The sequence below is a fragment of the Anopheles arabiensis genome, chromosome 2 (assembly GCF_016920715.1).
Source record: "Anopheles arabiensis isolate DONGOLA chromosome 2, AaraD3, whole genome shotgun sequence".
Lineage (NCBI taxonomy): Eukaryota > Metazoa > Arthropoda > Insecta > Diptera > Culicidae > Anopheles > Anopheles arabiensis.
This window is the reverse complement of record NC_053517.1, coordinates 43,290,406-43,307,892: the sequence shown is the minus strand read 5'-3', so window position 1 is coordinate 43,307,892 and position 17,487 is coordinate 43,290,406. Positions and strand designations below refer to the sequence as shown.

General features: G+C 46.9%; 3 protein-coding genes across 4 annotated transcripts; 2 read left to right on the top strand and 1 right to left on the bottom strand.

Moving 5' to 3' along the window:
* Window positions 1–5,297: 5,297 nt before the first annotated feature.
* LOC120908566 (THO complex subunit 7 homolog) lies at window positions 5,298–6,848 on the bottom strand. The gene is made up of 4 exons (XM_040319728.1): window positions 6,399–6,848; window positions 6,213–6,333; window positions 5,478–6,146; window positions 5,298–5,394 (listed from the first exon to the last, which is right to left on the bottom strand). Exons 1-3 carry the CDS (start codon window positions 6,406–6,408, stop codon window positions 5,558–5,560), a joined length of 720 nt encoding a protein of 239 aa, XP_040175662.1. The 5' UTR covers window positions 6,409–6,848; the 3' UTR covers window positions 5,298–5,394; window positions 5,478–5,557.
* Window positions 6,783–15,312, top strand: LOC120908565 (E3 ubiquitin-protein ligase COP1-like). Of its 2 annotated transcripts, none has more exons than XM_040319726.1 (4): window positions 6,783–6,880; window positions 6,967–7,208; window positions 7,501–7,613; window positions 10,919–15,312. In XM_040319726.1, exon 4 carries the CDS (start codon window positions 11,601–11,603, stop codon window positions 14,055–14,057), a length of 2,457 nt encoding a protein of 818 aa, XP_040175660.1. In that variant the 5' UTR covers window positions 6,783–6,880; window positions 6,967–7,208; window positions 7,501–7,613; window positions 10,919–11,600; the 3' UTR covers window positions 14,058–15,312. The 2 variants fall into 2 exon arrangements, with proteins under 2 accessions (XP_040175660.1, XP_040175661.1); XM_040319727.1 differs by having other exon boundaries at window positions 7,498–7,613.
* A 111-nt stretch (window positions 15,313–15,423) lies between these two features.
* On the top strand, window positions 15,424–16,972 carry LOC120898267 (cytosol aminopeptidase-like). The gene is made up of 3 exons (XM_040303872.1): window positions 15,424–15,821; window positions 15,908–16,432; window positions 16,552–16,972. The coding sequence occupies exons 1-3, from the start codon at window positions 15,424–15,426 to the stop codon at window positions 16,970–16,972; spliced, it is 1,344 nt and encodes a 447-aa protein (XP_040159806.1).
* Window positions 16,973–17,487: the final 515 nt, after the last annotated feature.

The window sequence follows — 17,487 nt, the reverse complement described above, 5'->3', positions numbered from 1 at the left end:
GCTTACGTCGCCAATACGTGTGGTGCGGGATGCTGTTGGCTGGAAGCGAGTCGACGGCGAAACGGCGATACATCTCGCCTCATGCGTCTCTATTCTTCTATTGTGTTCGGCTGCACTCTAATAGGGTGTATTTATTTTGACACACTCTATCCGTGCATCGCTGGACTGCGATCCGATTCTCCGTGTGTGTGTATGTATGTGCGACACACGCTATCATTCACAAGCGAGTGAACCTTGTAAAGCTACTGATATCTTATTTGATTTTCAGTACATAAACTCTGTTTTAAGCTTCCCCACCCTTTCGATTTCTACACCCTGCTTAACGCACAACCCCCTACAAACACACATCGCGCAACGAAAAATGGTGCTGCTGCCGTACGCTGATTAGCCCAACGAACAAGCCAATCACCGCTCACCAATGGGCCGTTGAAACGTTTCCTTGAAACATTACACGCTGTGCAGTGAAATATTTCATGCAAGCTTCTTACCCATTTCTGTGAGGGTTGTTCATAAGCGTAGTATTTTCTTTCAAATTACATCGTTGTAGGCGTGGCCTAGTGTTGAGAAAAGAGTAGAAAGAATAAAATAAACAAAAAAAACATAGAAGGCTTAAACATGTTAGTAGTATGACGCGTGTGTTCAGGAGGAGTGGGGTTATATACAGTTGTTGTTACATGTGCCAACGACGGTCAAAAGTGTCACACCGTGGTTGGAACAGCCGCAGCGGAGGAAAGCAGCGCCGGCACAATGGATCGCTTACAGCTTGGACCGATAGTTGGCCTGGGCTGTGGCAGTATCCTTGCGTCTGGTCCCGTGCTATCCCTGCAAAGCATACAGTGCGGATCAATATCATCAACGAGACCGGTGAGCCTCGGAATGCGAGCATCAAAAGGACACACATTGTCCGTTGCCGGGATAGTGACACGGTTGAAATTAGCCAATACTCTCTCACATACACACGCACACACACACACACATCTACACACAGGGAAGATCGGGAAAGGACAATTGCGGTTATAATATGCCTCTCAAGAATTCAGGAAAATGATACTAGGAAAAATAAGCCCTGGGACCTGTAGCACAAAAGTGCATAAGATAAGATAAATAATTTTATATGGTTTTGATTTAGAAATTTAACAATTTTTTATAACAATTTGTGATTTATAAAAAAGATTTTGTTTAATGTTATAATCTTTTTAAACAAGAGCTCATAATTTATAACAATTTTAACATCTATTCAATACTACCGAGGCAATCACGGTTTTATCATGCTAAATTCTTACACAAAACATATATTTATTACCATGGTACATGAAATGTGGTTGATCTTTTACATAAAATGATCTTTTATACGTTTATTTTCAAACATTTCATGCATTTCACTTTTCCAAATGGTTTAATGCCCTGCCATTTAATGTGAAATTTAATTCACTAAACTCATTCCAAACGGTGGCTAATGGATCCATAAGCGAAATCACCTCCACAAAAACCCAAGCTAGTGCAGACCAGTTCGGGTAGGCAAAACTTTCTACGGTAAAGAATGCTGAAATTACACGATCTTTTGCAAAGTAGCTCTATTATTTAGTACCACTTTACCATCATTTTTCTGCTCAATACCCACCGGAGAGCCGGATTCACTACGCTACGCTAGTTCCGGTAGGAAGCAGGAGCCACATGAAACCATACACTACCAATTCGCTCGTGTTGCCCGTGGCAGAGCGAAAAAGAAAACACACGACCCTTCCCTCGGAGCGTCCCCGAAAAAGGGCGACGGCATTTCCGTATTGCAGTGCAGTCGATGGCTCAGCGCTTCCACTCCCAAGGGGGTCCTTGATTTCCTGTTCATCAGCTCATACAAACACAACGGACATGGGGATGCGTTCCGTTTCGTTACCTCCCTATCAGGAGGTGCTATGCCCTGCAGGGACTGCAAAAGAATAGCACACATACATAGCAAAAACATGAGTATCATGTTGGGCCGACTCTCCAGCATATACATCGCCGTAGCAATCAAGGCGAGCGCGGTGCGAACGACCGAACTATATCCTGCCATCGCACTCCATCCCCGTCGGCGTGGATCATGTACAAGTGAGCAGATCGATGAAGCGGACGCCTCCCAGCGTATACATAGTGAAAGCTTGCCACCGTTTCAACCAGCCCTTAAGTGTCAGGATAACAACGAAATGGCAAAAAAAACCCTACAAACTCTCTCACACGCACACACGTACACGCATTCATACAACACGAGTGAGCACGAAACGAAGGAGAGCTGAGAGGCAAACAGGATACGCGTACTCGGAAAGCGATCCGGGTCTTAGTATATACGGTACTACGCCACCTGGTCGTTGCGAGCTGTAAAGGAAGGATATTGTTACCCATTTTTTGGTATGTTGAGATTATATTTTTTGTCTTTTTTTAATAAAGCAAGCTTGTACCTATATATCACACTGTCGCACGGAGGAAGCAACCGCACACACCAGCGTACTACACTAACAGCTACACTTATACAAGCTCCAATGAACCAAAGCAAGTGATGTTTTCTTTCATTGCTCTTTGCATTCAAACACTCTGAGGCTCTGTTCTCATGCTCGCCGTATCAGATGCTTCTTTTTTCACGTACTTCTGAAAATGTTTTCTCAAGCTTCTCGAAAATAGGGTTGAGTTAGTGTTGAATGTGGCCTTATGTTTTCATTATGGCCTCTGTCTGCCTGTACTACACCGTACTGAGTAGCTGTGTAGCTGAAGACAGGAAGAGTTTTTTACGGCTTACATTGCTTTTTAGGAACGATTCCTATTCACTATTTGAAGCTATTTTGCTACTAAATCTGAAGCGGGCTAGAAGATGGGAGGGTTGAAAACTGAGTTTTTTTGTACATTTTATCTGATCTTTCTTTTACAATTTATTATTTTGGATTGCACTTTTATATGCTTCCTTTTTTAACATTTGAATTTGTACTAAAAATAAGAATTATGAAGAATTTAACTAAGACAATAAAAGCATAGAATGAAAAGCACTCAATGCTCTTTAACAAAATATTTCCCAAGAATCTCAGTTTTTTATTTATTCTCTAAAAATTCATTGTAATGCAAAACTTGAATTCATTACTGGCCTTTCTTTCTTAAATAATAAATCTACCTCATCTAACACAATAATACACACATTGATGAAAAAAAAATAATAAAAACAATGAGAAAATATGTTCGTGGAAAAATCAACCAAAAACTATCTAAACTGTATATCATTCTTTTTTGAAGGGGCTTTAGGCCTTTTGGCTGACATTCGCCTCTTAATATAATTCTGGTTGATCTTGGTTGATGGTAGCCATTTCCCCGTTAACAAATACCACTATCAAATTCCCGCACCCTATCAGCATTACGCAAACTCCAATCTATTCGTACTAATTTGCTCCCTGTTGCCATTCCACCGCGCTGCATCCAAATGACCCCAAACTGTAAACGAGACAGGGCATAAAATTATCACCAGCTTCAGCTTTTTCGGTTCATACTCAAATTCAAACTCGCTTCCTTTTCACAGGCGCCATTATTTACACCCCTTCAGCCCAATGCGGGCGTCCGACATTTTGGCCGACAGCGCCGAACGACCAATCATTCTAAAATGTGTCATAACCCTTGCCGCACAGTTGGGACGATCAGTTATTTTTAACCTTTCGCTTCGCAATCCAATCTCACCTCTTCGGCTTCGGCGGTGGAAGAGGTCGGGAAGGTGATGCTGAGGACACTGCCGTGTTTCTCACTTTTGTATCGAATTTCAAAGTGTTTTTCTTCAAGTCAAGAGTCCCAATGGTGCCCAATGTGGCTGGATACCACCGTCGGCGGTAGACTGAACGAGAAAAGTTGGGATGAGCCAGCTTGCGTAGAATCTCGACAGCAAAACGCACGGGCAATGCAACAACACTGCTGGTGTTGGAGTGGGGAGGGTGGGCAGCAGAGAGCGAAGGCGTCAACGAGCGCTGCTTGTTTGGTTTTGTCACATCATTTCCTATTCCAATTTGACACTGTCGACCGTGCGGCACAGTACCGCGGTAAGTGGATAGGTCAAAAGATCCCCGGCCCGACCGCGCTGCAAGTCAGCCTGGCACGGATGGGTGACTCCTGCTGCCAGCAAAAAGTAGTCACCGCGACATGAAACATCTGTACCGGGGGTTGGAGAGGAGACTATGCGAGAACGACAAGCTGTTGGTGTAACACGGCGGTTCGGGAAACCAACGATAATGACTATTTAATCTTTCTTTCGTAATTTTTAATAGATATTACGGCAGTATTGATTGTGATAAGAAGCACTTGTTTCGACATTTGATAAAATTGCTAGCAATAATTATGTCTTTAATGCCCAGCGGTGCAAAAGGTGGATGAACGACGACATGAAAATAAAATAAAGAAAGTCTACCTATCGATGACCAATTACCGTTGGATGTGGTTTAACTTTTACGCTCCCGCCTTCCAAGAACTTGCCCCAGTGCACTCGAGCAACATATTCTACCGGCTACCATTTTCCACGAACCGGGCACCACAATTACTCGACGCAACAGATTCTCGTCCACGGCTCAAGTACCACTCAAGCAAGCATCTCCCCATCACCTACTCTCTACTAGTACGGGTCGCATACAAATGCGCAAGAAAAACGCGCCAACACCAAGTGGGACGTTCAAAGCGAAACTTCCGACACGATCTCCGTAGCCAATCGATTTCGCTGCCCGAAGTTATCGAGCTTTTTTTACAGCGAAACACTACTCCATCTTGTACACCGACAGCTCCCCCTGCCGTTCTCTCCTGTGTCCTACGGAGAGTAGCCAGAAGAAACGACCAGCAAGAAATCTTTGTACCACAGAAAGTGCTTCAACCAAACTGCTTCAACTAAGTTCTTCTTACCCACACCGGACACCGACAAACGAGTTTGAGGGATGAAATCTCATCACAGCGGAAACATCGTGCCGGAATCAAGTAGTCGGATTCGGATAGCGTCAAAGCACGATGATGATGATGATGACCGGGCGACCGACCGGGACGAACCCCATTGGCCACTTCATTCAACAACTTGCTACAAAGTTCCACGAGTGGGCACATACGACCGACCCACTCCGGTGTGGATGAAGGCACGCAGCACCAATATCACCAACAGCACTACCAGTTCCATATATGGGGTACGTCGGGCTGGTTTTGCAGGTGCTACTCCATCCGTATACGTATCCTGCTCGCGGAAGCACTCCGCTCACCCCTTCCAAACCGGTTCTGAAGTGGTATCTTCAGATGTAATAATCCTTTTTAACTACTGTTTGCTCGCTTCGAACGCAGTCACCGAATTTTTGGTGAAAAGATAAAGGCAATGCAAACAATTTAAAGCAAATAGTATCGGAGCGTTTCGGTTTCGGACCTCTGGTAAATCAAAAGAAGGGGATTTCATTTACATTGAGAAACACAACATCACGAAATGGAATTGTAGTTTACAATTTACTTACAAAATCTGCATACTTCTTGTATTTCTTACAATGCCACAACACGACAATACACTCCAACCGACATTGATTCCCATTTCTTATTAAGTGAGTTTTTCAGGCGAAGATAGGATCACCTCGTCATTATCCGAACTGGCAGCATCGTCCTCCTCCTCCAGCACCAGCGGCTCGTCGCACGCCATCTTCTCCTCCACGATCGGTACCGGAGCAACGTCCATCGCCTCCTCCTCGCAGGCGCTTGTACTCGTCGCCGACATGGTCGGATCCAGCTTGTTCTGCAGCTCGGCAATCGAGCGCATGAGCACGCTGAAGTCTTTCTTCTTCGTCTCCAGCTTTCGCTCCAGGTCGGCTCTGTTTTCCTTCAGCTGGTCCAGGTTCTGCTTCAACGATTCCAGCTCCTGCACCGTCTTCTTACGATCCGGCTGCTGGTTGATCGTTTTCGCCAGCATGTCGTACTCCATCCGGTTCTTGCGGATCTTTTTGGCCAGCACCAGGTTCTGCTTGCTCTGTACGATCTGTGCCTTTGCCGTTTCGATGCCCGTCTCTATCGTGTCCGAGATGGTGGCATAGTTTTTCAGCTCCTGCTGCATCACCGTCGCATAAAAGTCGGACTTTTTCATGTCAAACTCGCACTGTGCTAGCTGGGCGAGCAGCCGATCGTATATTGGTTGACTAAAGGGAAGGAAAGTGTAGTTATTTGTACCTGCCCTCTGTTCCGCTCTGTACAACGCTGCTTACCTGTTGTCTGAAGCATCGTTCGAATTACACCATTTGATAAACGTTTTCAGCAAATCGTTCAAGCGTCTGTCGTCGCCGGTTCCATCACCATCGATTTGTAGCCGGCGTTTGATAACCTCTTCTGCAATGCCATACGGAAGGAAAACGTTAATATGCTGTTGAGTAACAAAATCACAAATTACTTACCATCAGACATTATAGCAGCGTTACGAGCGTATATTACAATTTTTACTAGCAAAACTATTTTTATTAGCAGGACGGAACCAGCGCGCTTGCTTTTGTTTGTGTACAGCGTCAAACATGTCAAACTTTGTTTACCCTTTGCTCCCTTCAGAAACGTCGTCGTCGTCGAATTTTGGCCCAAGGAAAGTGGGCTCGTTCAAACGATTTTCGTTGGCAAATATGCAGAAGAAAGATTTTTTTACATCAATTTGAATGCTTCAGAACGAATACTGCATAGAATTTGTAGATATGAATATAAGAAGTTGTTTCTATTTCGCCCATCATGAACTGGTATAATGACCGTTGATTTTAGACGTTTTTCGAGGACAGCCGATCTCCGGTTTGACATTTCGGTCGCGTGACAGCACGAGCTTGGTAAAAAGAGACCAACCGAGTTGTCCACGCGATTACAGAGTCACCCCATCTCCCTCGTCGGTACATTTCAGGTAAACGAAATACAGCTTGTTAATTGTATAATAGTTAGGAAAAGTGCTGCAAATAACAAATCCTTGTAATGTTTTTGTAATTACAGCCATCCAATTAGCTAGTATCAGTGTATGTGCAGTAGAATTTGTACGGGTTGTGGAGTGTGATCTCTCCCCTGTAGCGGTACCGTAGGAAGATATAACCTATTCGCTTGGAAGAAGAAGAAGACTAGATTGGATGAGTCTGTTTTGCTGTTATCTAAAATTTTGTTAAATGGCATTTTTAGTTCGAGGCAGCATCAATTCGGTACGGTCGTGGAGTCGCAGCTACGCTTCAATGTCGAAGAAAGTACGTATCATGTGGTAGAAGATTATTGCGGCCCAGTGGCAGTGCGCGTTGTTGCTAACCTCTCAACCTTTCCTCTCCTTCATTCGTTCATTCCACCCGGGCTCTCCAACCGTACCGTGCTGTACCATCGACACCCACCCAACCCATCCGGTTGTGGCATTCGGGCGCTTCCGACGACTGCCGACGACGTCGACACCTGCTGTTTCCGTTGCCACGGACACGCAACAACAATCCCGGGGGCCCGTGACGGCGAACGTGCTAACCGCGGACGCATCACCCACCACCGAAGCAGGGTCTGGTTTTGGGTGTTTACTCGTCCGAGGGCAAGGATGAGGTGAAGTTTACGCCGTACGCTCAAAAGTACAACGAATCAACAGCTGGAAAGTTGCTGGAGCAGATTAATATGTAAGTATATGGAGGATGCATGTTTGCTGGGGTTGAGTTTCCCCGTCCCGACTGGTGCGCTAGCCATAACACTTTCCTATTGTTCTGTGTTCCAATCGCTCTTCACTTTTCCTATCTTATCGCACATTTTTTTCTGTCAGCTCTTCATTCCTTATTATTTTATTGCTATGTGTTTCATTCTCCTATTGCTTGGTGTAAAGTTGCATTACCTAAATATCTCCCCTCAAACGTCACTGTTGTGTAGCTGTCCCTAATAGTGCACAATGGAGTTGCATCCGTATTCCCTTTAGTGTCGTTTACTGTTCAAAACAAAAGCTCCGATACGGCAGCACCGCCACAACCGTTCCAATTCTCCTGGGCAAAGTTGCCGAATGTATTTTAGGTTTAGGATTTATGATACCGAAAATCGCTATCGTGTGACCTCGTTCTTCTTTTCATAATGCGGCATATGTCCGCCAGTGATGGAGCCCCAAATGCAGAATTGAACGGTGTTATTTAAAATAATGCGCTTTGGAACGTTGACACCTAGCGCCGCTCTATCTTTCCGCTACAAGGGATGCTGGTCTGGTAAAAGAATCGTGTTGCCATATCTAATCTCCCGCCCAGTTCAAACTTGTCTTTGCGTTAGTGAACGTGCAAATGATAAGAAAGTCACTCTGCCAGGAGGATACTTTAGTGGGCAACTTCAAGCATTGCGATTACATTGCATCATGGTAGCTGATGGTTGGTAACAGACTTTTAATCTATCCCACAGTGTCAATGTTTGCACGCCTTTGAAGATTACGTACAATGTGCACAAGCATGCACTGAATTTCTTTACACATATGGCTGCTGATTCGCTATCCTTGCGAAAATCACTTTTCGAGCGCGTGGGATCATCCTGCCAAAAGGCAGGGAATGCAGGCTATTTCGTCGCATATCGATCGCCAAGCGGGCATATGCCGGGTGTCCGGGGTCAAACCTAAAAATAGTTTGCTTACCCCGAGCGCACCAGAGCGCAATCGTTATTGTCACTCGTACTCTCCTTCCATTATTCCGTTTGTGTTTCGTTATCATTAGCATCATGTGCACCATCGTCGTCGCATTTACGCGACACACCGACGAAAAATCGTTGCCGAGTCGTTTCACGGGCCTGCTTTGTTTCAGTGCCACTACCACCCATAATCGGCCAGTGTGTGTGTGTTAGTAACGCCAGCGTGTAAGCGTACCATATACCCGGTAGCAGAGACTTTATCGTCTGTTCTGTCTTCCCGGCTTGTGCAATTGCCGCCAATGTCCTGGTGCTTGTTAATATCGATAAGTTCGTTGGCAAATTTCCGCTTCCAGCAGACGCTTTCCCTACACACACCTCGGGCTGCTTGTGTCGCTTCTCCTACCCAACCCCTTCTGCTTCATAGCGCGTTGGGGGAAAAGTCACAGTTGAAGGACAGTTCGTGACTTGCTGGAAAATCGCAATGAGTGGCAACAACAAAGTGGCTTTTTCAATTTTCAAATCGAGGACAGCGTTTTGTTTGCTGTGTTCTCCTCTTCTCCGTGTTTTTTTTTGTCCTGTGTGACATACAGCCGGTGCACGGTTATTAGTACCGCGTCATGGCTATTAAAGTTCGCCAAGCACTACAAGAATGAATGTGAACATGAAAAGCCGTATCTTGCATTTCCGGCCATATGGGTCAGAAGTCATAATCCCTCGCCCAATTGTGCTACGTATTGTTTGTGCATTATTAAATCCACTGCACTTGAATACAGTACGACAATAAATATCACATTTTGGTGGCGGTGAAGGTCCGCTTGGCGTACCCGTACCGAATCGATTTTTTTATCTGCATGTGTGAAATGAAATGCCGGGTTTAAACCTGATGCAGGCGAAGTGTATGTCGCATGTGGTAATGTATCTTCCAGAGGCTGGGTCAATTTTTTGGAAACAATTCAAATCAACCCCTCATCCCCACAACACCACTTTTAGGGTATCGGTTTTAAGGTCGACAAGCATGTGTATGATGTGCGCCAAAGTAGCCTCCGGGGTGGATAAAAGGATACTGCAAATTCATTTATTTATCTACCTGGCTTGCTTCGCACGCTTCGGGCCACTGTGTGGGGTTGGCTGATGAATGGTTTAAAAATGGTAGAAAAGAATTCGATACTCCAGCACATTTGGTAGTTTGCCATCCATATTTACTCCTGATCGTAATCCTGATCTCTATTTGTGCTGTGCAAATTGTTCAGCAAACATGTGGCTCATGGCGAGCACCGTTTTTTATGGCTGATGCTGCGGCTCATCCGGCAGCGGTATAGGTTTTGCCAAATTCATTTCCAAATCTGTTTCCGTTGTCTTTAATGTTCTGTCCTGTCTGTACTGACTATATCCTATCTGTATGTCTATATTGTAGCATCTTCTTTGCTGCGTCAATGCGTCTTGATGTACGATTGGCTGATTTTAATTTGAATACAATTGCTGATTGAAGGATTCGGTACAAAAGTACAATAATGAATATTATTTCTTCACAGAGCAATGCATTTGTCGACTGAAGCTTCTCGACATTCGTTAAAAGCTAGAAAGCTAGAAAGTTGTGGATTATTGTTCCAATTAATACTTGTGATCGAATATCTTTTTGCCAGCAATGAGCTTTCGGCAATTGTTTACAAAAATGGCACCGATTACCAGCATCGTTCCTTTTGAGGAGAAATGTTTCCCTTTCTAAGCATTGATGAAGATTAGAATGTTGGCCCATAAGTAAAGTATATACAGTGTGATCAGCGAAAATGTGAACACAGCGAAAATAGTAACTTCTTGAGCTTTTGCACTGCTATCTATTTCTTTCTGTCAAAAAAGAACGCTCTTCTCTTTTCTATCTTTTTATCTAATTTGATTCTAAAAGACCTTCGAATGGGGCGGATGGAGCACAGATTGGTTCCTGTTTAGGACGTCGGTGTTACCGATGTGTCGCGTTGCAACTACTCTTAATTAGTGCAACACGCTTATCTATACTGGTGGAGGATATCGCTATCTTTGTTTGGCGGGTTCGTTACAGCGCACATGTTTGCAGCGTGTGATGGATGCTGTATGAGCCGGTGGAAATGTTATTTGACATTAAATTAATCGCTTTCAAAAGCCATCATTCCGGTTGTATTTAATTCTCCTGTAGTAGAATCACTCGAGATATATCACCCATATCTTTTGCCACGCGTTGTGTTATTCCATTTCCTCTAGAACGCAGCTCCAAACCTCCCTTTTTGAAAAGATCAGACGTGCAAGCAACAGCTCAATACTTTTCCCCTTTATTTTCGCCTTTGTGTTTTCGTTTCAGATCCACTGTTATGTTCTAAGCCCCAACCTGGTGCACACTTTTGCAAACGATAGCAAAGCAAAGCGAATAAGCACAGTGCGCGAGAAAAATGCAAACATTCATTTTAGAGAACTCGACTTTCTCTAAAGCACACGCATACGATATAGTGAAAGTGTATAGGAAAAGATAACAGACAGTTCAACTGTACGACGGATATACACGTCGCGCGTAACGCAGTTTGTCCATTCGAAGATGATGTTGTTTATTTGTAAAAAACACACACTGCACAGCTTAATCGTCTTAATAAGTTCAGTTTTTTTAAATGTTTCAAAGTTTATTGGTGTGATTCGGGTTTGAGTTACGTACGATATGCTTTTACTGTGACTTCCGGCTAGAAACAATCGTTTCTGTTCAGCGCTATCTGTAGGCGAGTTGTGTTTGAGTGCTCTAATCTATCCTATCGATTAACCCTATACAACATTTGTCTAGTGCGTTAGTGAGTGTGGTGAAATGATTAATCGTTCATATTGCAAGGTTTTCATGCGGTACCAGGGAGAAGAAAATCAGTGAAAAAAAAAACAAAATCACTCGCTGTGATTTTTTTTGGGCAACGATTCCCGCGCACGATTGCATTTGCCTTCTGCCGGATGGTTGTTAGTATCCACGCCTGTGCCGCTACCTCAAACAGAGTGATTCAACCAAGATGTCCTCAGGAACGGTTGGTGGTGGTGGAGGCGGTGCAGGCAGCAGTAGTAGTGCGGGCGGTGGGCCCGGCGGTGCCGGTAGCAGCAGCGGTAGCAGCAGCAGCAACAGCAACACCAACAACAAGAAACGGCTCGCCACCCTGAACGGCATCCCGACCAGCGTGGACGACAAGACGAACGACTTCCTCTGCCCGATCTGCTTCGACATCATCAACGAGGCGTACATCACGCGGTGCGGACACACGTTCTGCCACCAGTGCATAGCGCGTTCGATCGACGTCGCGAAAAAGTGCCCCAAGTGCAACTATCCGCTCGCGTCCCACGAGCACATTGTGCCGAACTTTCTGCTAAACGAGCTCATCACCAAGCATCGGCTGAAAGGCGGGGGCGGTGGCGGTGGTGGTGGTCTCCTGCATCGGCACAAGTCCTCCCAGCCCGGTGACAACTCCCCCCAGTTCCACACGGGCGGTACGTGTGGTGGTGGTGACGCGAACGCTGGCGGTGAAGGCGACACATTGAAGCACTTTCTGGCGACGGAATCGAAAAAGCTGTCCCTCTCGGACGTGAACGTGATGCTCGAGATACTGACGCAGCGCAAAACGCTGCTCGAGGCGGAATCCTGCGCCGCCCAGAACCGGTTGCTGCACGAATTCCTGAAGCATCTGCTAAAGCAGAAGGAGCAGCAGCAGCTACAAATTGCGAACGAGATCGCACTCATTCGAAGCGACCTGCTGGACGTGGAGAAGGTGCTGAAGGATGTGCAGAGCAGCTGCCCGACGGTGGCGGAGGTGGAGCAGAGCGTGCGGGACGAAAAGGACGAGCACGTGGTTGCGATCAAGCGGGAAATCATACAAATCATAGACACGATCGATAACATTACGGTACCGTCGAACCGGTCGCTCGTCGACGACACGTGCTCGAATGTGACCGAATCGTACGAGGGATTCAATTTGCACGGGGCTCGCCGGGGTGGCCATGGTGGTGGTGGCTCGATTTCAGGTGGATCACTTTCGTCCAACCCTTCATCCTTTCTGGCCCGCAAGCAGCGAATGTATCAGCATTTTGATGATTTCGTGCAATGCTACTTTGCGGCCCGCAGCGAAGACCTGTACTTCGGCAAGGATCGCTCGTGCAGCTCCGATTCGCTCGGCGTAGGAGAGCGGTCTACCTCGAGTGGGGCGAGCATCGGCACGGGGACAGGCATCGGCGGTGGCAGCTTTAGCTCCGACCGGCTGATGGGTGGTGGAGTGCATCCGTCGGCGGCGGCGGCAGCGGCGCCATCGAACGCGTCCAGCCAATCCAATCTAGACACCACGCGGTCTAGTGGCCGCTCGTCGCTGGACACCTTCCGGGAGAGCCTGATCAAGTTCTCCAAGTACAGTGCGCTGCGGCCGCTGGCCACGCTGAACTACTCGAACGATTCCAACTACGTCTCGACGATCGTGTCAAGCATCGAGTTCGACAAGGACAGCGAGTACTTTGCGATCGCGGGCGTTACGAAGCGGATCAAAATTTTCGACTACTACACCGCGATACGGGACGCCGCGGTCGACATAAACTATCCGATCAACGAAATGACCTGCAATAGCAAAATTTCGTGCGTGATCTGGAACAGCTACTTCAAGCAGGTGTTGGCGTCCAGCGACTACGAAGGCATTGTCACGATCTGGGATGTGCTGACGCGCACGCGAACGAAAACGTTCGAGGAGCACGACAAGCGCTGCTGGTGCGTTGACTTCAACGAGGTCGACACGCGGCTGCTGGCGTCCGGGTCGGATGATGCGCGGGTGAAGCTGTGGTCGCTGAACGTGGACCATTCCGTGGCGACGATCGAGGCCCGCGCCAACGTGTGCTGCGTCAAGTTCAATCCAAAGAGCTCCTGCCATCTGGCGTTCGGGACGGCGGACCACTGCGTCAATTACTACGATCTGCGCAATCTCAAGCAGCCGCTCTGCCTGTTCAAGGGACACCGGAAGGCGGTGTCGTACGTCAAGTTTCTCAACACGGACGAAATCGTGTCGGCCAGTACGGACGGCCAGCTGAAGCTGTGGAACATCAATTCGCCGCCGTTCTGTCTGCGCTCCTTTACCGGACACATTAACGAGAAAAACTTTGCCGGGCTGGCGACGAACAACGACTATCTGGCGTGCGGCAGCGAGGATAACTCGCTCTGCGTGTACTACAAAGGTCTGTCCAAGCAGCTGTTTAACCTGAAGTTTTCCAGCAGCAGCACGAGCGGGAGCGGCGGTACGGGCGGAAGTAGCGCCGCCGGCACCGGCAGCAGCAGTGGCATTGGCAACAGCAGCTCGCGCACCAGCGGCCTCCAGTCGACGGACATGGAGCGCAGCAATTCGGAGGGGAACGAGTTTGTGTCGGCTGTTTGCTGGCGCAAGCAGAGCAACATCATCATTGCCGGGAACAGTGAGGGCGTGATTAAGATTCTGGAAATAGTGTAAACCGCGACTGCTTCGCTGCCAAAGGATGGTGGCTCTGGGTGTGGGGGTGGTACAGTAAGTTGGGTGGGTTTGCGTGAGCAGCTTTCATTTTCGATGCAGACGAGCGCGCGAGCGAAAACGGTTGAGGCGCGCTTCGGAGCGGATGAATGCAATAGGATAGGTTACTACTATATAACGGATTGCAATAGCTGTATAAAAAAGGTAAACGTTATTTAGTGAATAGACACGTTTCAATCCAAGCGTGGGTTGTTTTTTGTTTGTTTGTTTTGTTTTTTTCGTAGCAAGAAAATAAGACAAATGCCGTAGGTGCGCCCTGTACCATGATCGTGTTCCGTGTTTTAATTCCACAGCACGCACAGAAGCAGAGAAAATCCATTTTAGATCGTTGTTCTTAGACAGTTAGCAAACTAGCTAACACGCATCACCCAGTGCAATTAACGTCGTGTAAGAGTGTGTGATAGCCATGACGTTTTCATTTCAGCAATGCATTCGGACACCGTTCAAGAAAGACTAAGCACACATCCTTGCTTTCCATGGTTAGCGCACAGGCATTCCTTTCCTCTTTTTTTCGAGCATACCAATTTAGACAAACATAAATTCAGTATCGTATGATGAGCATTCGGTTCTGTGAGCAAATAGTTTCTTTCTTTTCATCTATTTATTTGCAGTGCTCTTGTTATGCGTTAGTTGAATATGTAAGATAGACATACATTTGATAGTTTAGGCAGTTTATTGCTAAGGCTGTTTAAAATTATTCGAAAGTGGTTTGCTAATGCGTCTGCGTCCTTCCCAAAACCAAACTCGTTCGAATAGCGTCCTAGTCTTGCGGTGGACTACTGTGTAGAGGTGCCAACAGTTTATTTTCAGTACAACTATACTTCCAAGAATATAAGTCACTATGAGGACGTATTTACTGTTGCATGAGCAACCGGAAGGCAGGAGTAAGGGAAGAGAAAACAAAGAGAGAACTTGCTATTTTTGTACAGTAGGAAATACATGTAGAAGGATGTGTAGCGAACGTCGTGGCTTTTGGAAATGCGATCGGGTTAAATATGCAACAAAAAGTAGACAACTCCTATTCCGGATTAATTGATGTTTTAGAATCTAGCGATACAATTTTAGAATTTGTTAACATCTATTTCGTCCATTTAAGTTAATTTAATTAGGTTCATATTACAGTTGAAGCTGATTCTTTCCTTAACCAAGCGAAATAAAGTGTCCGTTAAAATCTCTTTCGTACTTCAAGCGGTCTAAATGAGCAGCGTCTGTTTGTTTTTTCGTTGTTGAACCATAACGCGCCGACCGCTCGGAGATGTTGAAACATTGTCTAAGATTAACAATTCCGTGCTTTTCTCCCCCCGCTACCATGCGCTGCTTTAGCTGCGGTCCGGTAAAAGCTGGCCAAACGCGAATTTTCTGGGAGCTCGGTAAGTTTCCAGCGGTAGCGGTAGCCGGTTTGGGCGATGCTTCCAAATGGGACGAGCTGGACGAGATCGATGGAGCGAAGGAAAACGTGCGCATTGCGGCCGCGGCCGGTGTCCGAGCCCTGTCGGCGAACAAGATCGCCGAGATCGCCGTGGAAGACATGGAGCATCCACAGCAGGCGGCCGAAGGGGCCACCCTGGCCAACTACAAGTTTCAGGCGTTCAAGAGCAAGGAAAAACAAACGCCGCTGCCCGCGGTAAGCTTCGCGGAGGATGCCAGCGGGAAGGCCGATTGGGATCGGGGTGTCATCATTGCCGAGGCGCAAAACTTTGCCCGCGTGTGAGTATTAGCATCCTCGTTTGAAGTGTGAATAGGTTTGTGCGTTGTAAAACAATGAATCCGCTTTCGCAATCGTCGCCATTTAGATTGATGGAAACACCGGCCAACCATATGACGCCCACCATTTTCGCGGATACCGTCAAGCAACGGCTCGGCGCTGCCAACGTCGAGGTCGTCGTGCACGATGAAGCTTGGGCGAAGGAGAAAAAGATGGGTTCGTTCCTCTCGGTTACGAACGGTTCGAACGAACCGGCACGCTTCCTGGAGCTGACGTATCGTGGATCCCAGGATGAACAGTGCGTGGCGCTGGTAGGCAAGGGCATCACGTTCGATTCCGGTGGCATCAGCCTGAAGCCGTCCGCCAACATGGACCAGATGCGTGCCGACATGGGTGGTGCAGCGAACGTGGTGTCGACCATACTGGCCTTGGCACAGCTGAAGGCACCGGTGCACGTGAAAGGGTTTGTGCCGCTGTGCGAAAACATGCCAAGCGGCACGGCCACCAAACCGGGCGATGTGGTTTACGCAATGAATGGCAAGAGCATCTGCGTGGATAACACCGACGCCGAGGGGCGTCTTATATTGGCGGACGCGTTATGTTACGCCTCGACGTAAGTTTAAACTGGTTTAAATTTAAACCATTTTTTTGTTTGGTTTCTTGTCAACATCTCGACTAACAAACCACTTGGTGTGTGTGGTGTGCTTCGCATGTGTTTTCCCCTTTTTGCAGCTTCAATCCAAAGTTCATCCTGGACATTGCGACCCTGACCGGTGCCATCAAGGTAGCGCTGGGCGATTGCGTGTCGGGCGTGTTTTCCAGCAACAACAAACTGTGGGAGACGATCCACGAGGCGGGCTCGCAGACCGGTGATCGGGTGTGGCGCATGCCACTGTTCAAGCACTACAGCGACCAGATGTGCGACCACAACGGTTACGATCTGAACAACCTGGGCAAGGGCAAGGGCGGCGGATCCTGCACTGCCGCTGCATTCTTGCGCGAGTTCGTGCCGAAGGGTACACCGTGGCTGCACGTAGATATCGCCGGCGTGATGGGCGATTGTAGCGATCAAAGCTACACCGGGTCGAAGGGCATGTCGGGCCGCCCGATGCGTACGCTCGTCGAGTTCGTTACCAAGGCGGGTAGCGCTTAAAGCAGGCAATGAAGCAACAGTTTGTTTGTTTGTTTGTTTTTCTTTTCTTCGTTGCATTTAGTGACGATTCTACAGGCTTACTGACTTTGTACAACACCAGTGTTGTGGATAGCATTTCCGGTGGACTACTTCTATAAACCGTATGCATTTTAAGGTTACGCAGTGCGCTGTGGTAGTTTCTTACCCGCACTCGGTTTTGTTTTGCCATCGAGCTAACATTAGCATCACTTCTTTTTCAGCATTAAATATTATTCAATCGATCAAGCGAAGTATTTTCAGCAATAGCACCCAACATACATCCGTTTGGTTTTTGTTTACATGCTAACCATTTGTTTTATTTGTTAGAAATGTGGCAAAGGTTGTTGGTTAATAAATAGTCAATGCATAATTACTTGAGGACTGTGTTTTTTCGTTTATTTCATTTTCCGGCATGCACATTCATATCCGAAACAAAAAGTCTGAGAACAGTTTGAATGAGCTTAAAAAGCGCTACCATGTTCATTAAAAAAAATACT